This window comes from Danio rerio, chromosome 17 (genome assembly GCF_049306965.1).
Source record: "Danio rerio strain Tuebingen ecotype United States chromosome 17, GRCz12tu, whole genome shotgun sequence".
NCBI classification, from domain to species: domain Eukaryota; kingdom Metazoa; phylum Chordata; class Actinopteri; order Cypriniformes; family Danionidae; genus Danio; species Danio rerio.
In genome coordinates this window covers 3,288,751-3,295,893 of record NC_133192.1, presented here as the reverse complement: position 1 = coordinate 3,295,893, position 7,143 = coordinate 3,288,751, and the positions used below count along the sequence as shown (strand labels likewise).

The following is a 7,143-nucleotide window of genomic DNA, read 5'->3' as shown; positions in this document are numbered from 1 at the left end:
AATTTAAAAAAAATATAAAAAGATTAATTAAAATAAAAATATATCAGTAAAACTAAAAATATTAATAAAAATAAAAATAGATTAATGGTAATTTGTGAAACAGGATAAAAGTGGTGACAATAATATAATATAAACAGTAAGTCTCTCTCTCTCTGTCTCTCTCTCTCTCTTTCGCGTTCTCTCTTTCTCTCTCTCTCTCTCTCTCTCTCTCTCTCTCTCCAGCTGATGGTGAATGAATGCTATAACAGCATCCTCAATCTCCAATGGCTGTTTCCGTAGCAACAGCAGAAGGCGTGTGGAGAGGCTGTGTATAAAAACACAGACACTTTCCAGACGACACTCACAAACTCTGCGCACACACACTCTCCAGCATGCTGAGGCCGAAAGATCTCTGCCAGGGCTCCGGCACCAAAACTTTCCTGGACGCTATGCAGAGCGGCAAGGTCCACCTGGCTCGCTTCGTCCTGGACGCTTTAGATGGACGAATAATCAACGGGAAAACCGAAAACAGCCGCACGCTCCTAATGCACGCCGTTTGCCTTCAAGATAACGCATCACGCTCCAAATTCACCCAACTTTTGCTGGAGAAAGGAGCCGATGTGAACATACGAGATGATCACGGACGCACGGCTCTGAGTTTTGCTTGTGAACAGGGATATCTGGATTCAGTGAAGCTGCTTGTGCAGTTTAATGCGGATCCTGAGCTGACGGACACATGGGGGAACAGTGCACTGATGTACGCTGCCTGCGGAGGTCACAGCCAGGTTTTGGAGTTTTTAGTTCGTGCTTTTAAGAAGCTCGGCCTGCGATTAGATCGCACAAATAACGCGGGACACTCAGCAGCACAAGTTGCTGATTTCTTCGGGCACAACCAGTGCGTTCAAACCCTCAACACTTGTGGAAAAAAGCTAATAAGTCCAACAAACAGCAGTGGAGATTCAGCGGAAGATCTCCGCTGGCCCAATCGTCTCCCAAAGCAAGTCCTGGAGAGATTCTCCAAGCAAATCCAAAGCAAACATGAGGAGATCCTCCCGGCTTTGTTTCAGAGGCAGCTTTGTGTTGGTGACACTAATAACCTGAGGATTCGCTTCAGACATGAACCAAACACAAAGTCTGAAGCTGAATGTGATTTATTATTCGCCTCAAAACAGATTCAGAACTCAGCGCTGAATGAGAGCGAGTCTGAAGCTAAACTTTGGGGGAAATCTCCATCTTTAAACCTGGAGCTCAGAAAGCAATCCTATCAAGGAGACGTTCGAGAAACGAACAGATCGGCTAGTCGATTTAAAAGAGCATCCCTGCAGGATGAGAAACCGCTCGGGTTTTACAACACAAGCGTGCTTAATCCAGTCATTCCCAAATCATCCAGACCAAGCAAACTGCTGTGCAGTCGGGAGGAGATGCAGCCTGACAGGATCAAACCTCGCTCTTCGGGACTGTCCGGATTGGGGACCAGACTCCTGCGCAGATTCACCGCTCCCGAATTCATGCGGATCCACAGAGACTGTCCCAGCGGTGCCGCAGTGCATGCCAAAGGGAAAATGTCTCGCTCTGAGACCTTCCCGTTCTCTCAACACCAGAGAGTGAACAGCCAGCCCAGCGTGGACAGCATCAGCGCCGTCCGATGCGAATTCGAGAACAATTCTGTCATTTTCAGCTCCTAAAATGAGCTTCGGGTGAGTGCAGCGCCTCCTGTGGCCGTTTAGAGAAGAGCAGACGTTCATTTGAAAGATGTTTATGACTATCAGAGGCTACACTGTAAAACAATGATGGTTTTCTGGAAACACTTTATATTAAGTGGACTTAACTACTAGAGTTAAAGTCTACATTTTTCGCCCTCTTGTGATTTTTTTTTTTTTTTTTTTGTCAAATGTTATTGAAATATTTTCCAAATGATGTTAAACAGATTGAGAAAATGTTTAACATTATTTCCGATAATATTTTTTCTTCTGAAGAAAGTATTATTTGTTTTATTTTGACTAAAATAAAGCAGTTTTAAAAATTTTTTAAATGCATTTTAAGGTCAATATTATTAGCCCCCTTAAGCAATATTTGTTTTCGATTGTCTCCAGAACAAACCACTGCTATACAATGGCTTGCCTTATTACCCTAACTTGTCTAATAATAATGACTTCAGCTGTACTTGCATCAAAAAAATAAATACAATCTGCTTACTGTGTTCATAATGTATTGGGTGGGACACGGGTCCATTTATGGACAATTTTGGGGGTAAGAGTAGGTTTAAGCGTTGGTTAGGGTGTAAGGGATGGTCAGTGGTGTATTAACAGATATAATAACATGCAGACATATAATAAATCATAAGTGCAATGTAAAAACATTTATTTACACAATAAATACATTGTAACCAATGATTAATTTCAGTACATATTAGTTAAGGCCACCTAATAAAAAGTGGGACCCACTTTAATTTAAGTAACAATTCACACCGTTTACTACTGGCTTGCCTGTTATTAAGATATAAACATTTTATTAGCCCTTATAAAGTAAATCTTGTTTTACATCCCCAATACATAAACCCAACTACTACCTTACTAACAATTATTAAGGAGCTAATTAGTTGTTTATTAAGCTAAAAGTCTTAGTTAATGGTTTGTTAATGGTGTGAGTTGTACATTAAATTAAAGTGTGACTAATTTTATTTCTCAGCATTGTTTTTACAGTAACTATTGCATTTGGAAATATTTGTTCAAATTAATTTATTAATGCATTTATTTATTGCTGAAAACAATCAAAATTGTCAGCCAGTGTTATCAGGAATAATAGTCAAAAATTATTTTATATATATATATATATATATATATATATATATATATATATATATATATAAATCTTAGAATGTTCATTATTTTTTTCTTAATTTAAACTTTTATTTATTTATTTTTTATCTGAACTCACTTAATATTGATGCATTTTTTGAGTCAACAGAAAATGCATGACAAAAAAAACAATATTTTGATATTTACACCAGAAAAACAGACAAAAAATACAAAGTAAGAGCCATTTTTTTATTATTATTTGCAGAGTGTATATAATATAAATATCCTCGTGCTTGATGAATGTAAGAACTCTAATTTTAACCGCTGCTGCTCTCAAGGTCTTTCACTGCCTCTGTAGATTCATTAATGTCCTTCAGCTAATAATGAACTGATTTAATAATGCACCGCTAAAGATTGCCTGTGCATTAAGTACTTACCTGCTTTTATGATAATGCATGCATGTAAAGCTGGACACAGAATTATTCCTGCCCTCCTGGGAAATTTTTATTACTTTTCAAATATTTCCCAAGTGTTTTTTAAAAGGACATTTTTCACAGTATTTCCCATTATATTTTTTTATCTTCTGGAGAAAGTCTTCTAATTTGGCTGGAATAAATAAAGGTCAATATTATTAGCCTGTTTAAGACAACTAATTAGCTTAACTTGCCTAATTAACCTAGTTAAGCCTTTTAATTGCACTTTAATCTTCTTGCAAAACAATTAGAGACGTATTAATGTAATAAAGGCCAGCTAGCATAGTGCAATGCTCCTCTGACCCCTAAAGGTGCTCCAGCAACATACACTAGAGGCCATGGTCTTTAGCCTACTTGTTAGAGCAACCCAATCCCATACAAAGAATCGGAGGTTCGATCCCAGCTCAGACTGATTTGGGTGCAGTAGGATCAGTGGGTTTCACATGGGGGCTTGTCCAAGATGGGAGTGAGGTTTAGCGGGGTGAGTGTAACAGAGGCCAGCTAGTGATGTGCTATGCAGGTAAACCTCACTCCTCTGACCTGTAAAGGTGCTCCAGTGACTGAGTTAAGCCTCCTTGTTAGAGCAATCCACTCTCATACAAAGGATCGCTGGTTCGATCCCAGCTCAGACCAGGTTAGGTGCATTAGAACCGGTGAGTTGCACGTGGGGGCTCGTCCCGTGGGGAGACCAGCTAGCGAAGTGCTATGCAACCTCACTCCTTTGACCTCTAACGGTGCTCTAGCGACAGATGCTAGAAATGGTGTCAGATGGTGTTAGCCTCCTTGTTAGAGCAACTGACTCCCATACAAAGAATCGCTGGTTCGATCTCCCAGCTCAGACCAGGTTGGGCGCAGTAGAACCGGTGAATTGCACGTGGGGGCTCGTCCGGGATGGGAGTGAGGTTTAGTGTGGTGAGTGTAACAGAGGCCAGCTAGCGAAGTGCTAATCAGGTAAACCTCACTCCTTTTACCTGTAAAGGTGCTCTAGCGACAGACGCTAGAAATCATGGTGTTAGCCTCCTTGTTAGAACAACTGACTCCCATTTAAAGAATCGCTGGTTCGATCCCAGCTCAGACCAGGTTGGGCGCAGTTGAACCGGTGAATTTCCAGTGGGGGCTCGTTTGGGATGGGAGTGAGGTTTAGTGGGGTGAGTGTAGCAGAGGCCAGCTAGCTAAGTGCTATGCAGGTAAACCTCACTCTGACCTCTAAAAGTGCTTTAGCGATAGATGCTAGAGGCCACGGCCTCCAGAGCAGCGGACTCCCTTGCAAAGAATTGGCAGTTCGATTCCAGCTCAGACCAGGTTGGGTGCAGTATGACTGGAGGGTTGCATGTGGGGGCTCGTCCGGGATGAGAGTGAGGTTTAGGGGGATGAGTGTAAGGGAGGCCAGCTAGCTATCTGCTATGCAGGTAAACCTCACTCCTCTGACCTCTAGAGGTGCTCTAGCGACAGATGTTTGAGGCCATGGTTTTTAGCCAACTTGTTAGAGCAACCGACTCCCATGTACGGAATCCCCGGTTCGATCCCTGCTCAGACCGGGTTGGGTGCAGTAGGACCAGTGGGTTGCATGTGGGGGCTCGTCCGGGATGGTATAGAGGTTTAGGAGGGTGAGTGTAATAGAGGCCAGCTAGCAAGGTGCTGTGCAGGTAAACCTCACTTCTCTGACCTCTAATGGTGCTCTAGCAACAGACACTTGGGGCCGTGGTCTTCAGCCACCTTGTTAGAGCAACTGACTTGGTGGGTTACATTACATGGCAAGTACAAAAATAAATTAGGTATCAGAAATTAGCTATTAAAATTATGTTTAAAAAACTAATTTACCAACACAATCTCACGGCAATTTTGTAACTTTTTCATTTAGTGGCTAATTCGTATGAATTCGTACGATCTAATTCGTACAATTTAGTACGATTTGCTTATCCCCCAATGACGGTTGGGGTTAGGGGTGGGGTCAGGTGCCACGCCTCTATTTTAAAATCGTACCGTTACGTATGACTGAACTCGTACGAATTCGTATGAATTAGCCACTAAACTGGCAAAACGTAAAATACTTACGTTTTCTCGTGAGATCAGGCTGAATTTACAGCATTTGGGACTTTTAGTTTTTTATTTATCATATAACAGGAAAATAATTTTGTGTTCAACTGATAGCTGTATATTTTTATAAGCCTATTTTTCTGTCCTAATCCAAAAGGAGTGACATAAATCATCAAGCCTTCGTGATTTGTACGCAGTTTTGTATATCTATGCATATCTCTAATGTATATAGTTTATATTCTGCATTCTTTGATAGACGAAAACTCAAAGCATCTATCTGTGAAACTGTATTTTGATAGACAAATATACAAATAAAGCACTTGTGTATGCTTCGAGCATCTGTGTATGACAAATAAAACTTCATATCGGTGGGGTTTTTATATGCTTGATTTATTCTTTTAAAAAATGTAAATGTGTATTTGTCTTTTCATCACCGACTGACAAACAAACAAGCACACGACACATGTGGTGGACTGAATATTGTATCCTCATCTACACAATCACACAGAACTGTGCAAACAGACACGGGCCGACACACACACACACACAGATGAGTGCAAAACAATACACAGGAGATCAGAAAACACTGTTAAATATCACATATTCACTGTTTACTAATAAACAAAAAAGAAAACATTAATAATAAATAAAACATAATTTCAAAAGCATTCAGGGAATACCGGAAACAGCTAAATATTGTTCCTTGACATTAGCATAATAAAAAAAAAACTGGTTTTGAACATACAATGCTCAGAAATAATATTTTTAAAACTGCTGTGGTCTTTTGTAAAGCAAAGATCACCATAAAAGTCCTTCGAAATGACCTCATGTACAGTGAAAAAGCAGAGCAAATGCGGATTGAGAAAAACATGATAGAAATCATCTTAATTTTGCATATAATGTACATACAGGAGGTTTAGCGCATATGTGAACGGCCCCAAGCAAACCAACACACCCCATCTCTCTCTCTCTCTCTCTCTCTCTCTATCTCTCTCTCTCTCTCTCTCTCTCTCTCTCTCTCTCTCTCTCTCTCTCTCCTGCTGTCTTTTAATCTATAAGTATGAAAATTTCGGAAACTTCACAGTACAACAGGTAGGATGCCAAATATCACAATGAACGCTGCATCCGAAATGTAAACATACACACATACACACTTTTAGAAATCTGATATATGCAAATTACATATATCACATTCAAGTTCATATTTGGAAATATATATATATATATATATATATATATATATATATATATATATATATATATATATATATATATATATTTTTTTTTTTTTTTTTTTTTTATATTTTTATATATATATATATATATATAGTTGAAGTCTATAATATTTTCAATAATATAATATATTGAATAATATTTTTTCTACTGGAGAAAGTCTTATTTTTTTATTTCGGCTAGAATAAAAAGTTTTTTGTTATTTTTAACCCAATTTTAAGGTCAATATTAATAGCCCCTTTAAGCTATATTTATTTGATAGTCTACAGAATTATCATTATACAATAACTTGCCTAATTAACCTAACCTGGCAAGTTAACCTACTCAATATATAATATATATTATATATATAATTGAAATTGCAAATATATATGTATATGTTCAAATATATTAGCGATAGTTTTATATATATATATATATATATATATATATATATATATATATATATATATATATATATATATATATATATATATATATATTTACATAAATGAATTATAGCTAATATATTTGAACATATACATATATAGGGCTGGGCGATATGGCAAAAATGCAATCTCAATTAGTTATTTTCTATATTGAACAATAACAATTTATATGAGTAATATCACACGAGTAGCAGT

The 7,143-nt window shown here is 38.1% G+C and overlaps 1 protein-coding gene across 1 annotated transcript; it reads left to right on the top strand.

Annotated features, from left to right (window-relative positions):
* The first annotated feature begins 338 nt into the window (after window positions 1–338).
* ankrd63 (ankyrin repeat domain 63) lies at window positions 339–5,667 on the top strand. Its single transcript, XM_005173575.6, has one exon. The coding sequence runs from the start codon at window positions 372–374 to the stop codon at window positions 1,662–1,664; it is 1,293 nt and encodes a 430-aa protein (XP_005173632.1). The 5' UTR covers window positions 339–371; the 3' UTR covers window positions 1,665–5,667.
* Window positions 5,668–7,143: the final 1,476 nt, after the last annotated feature.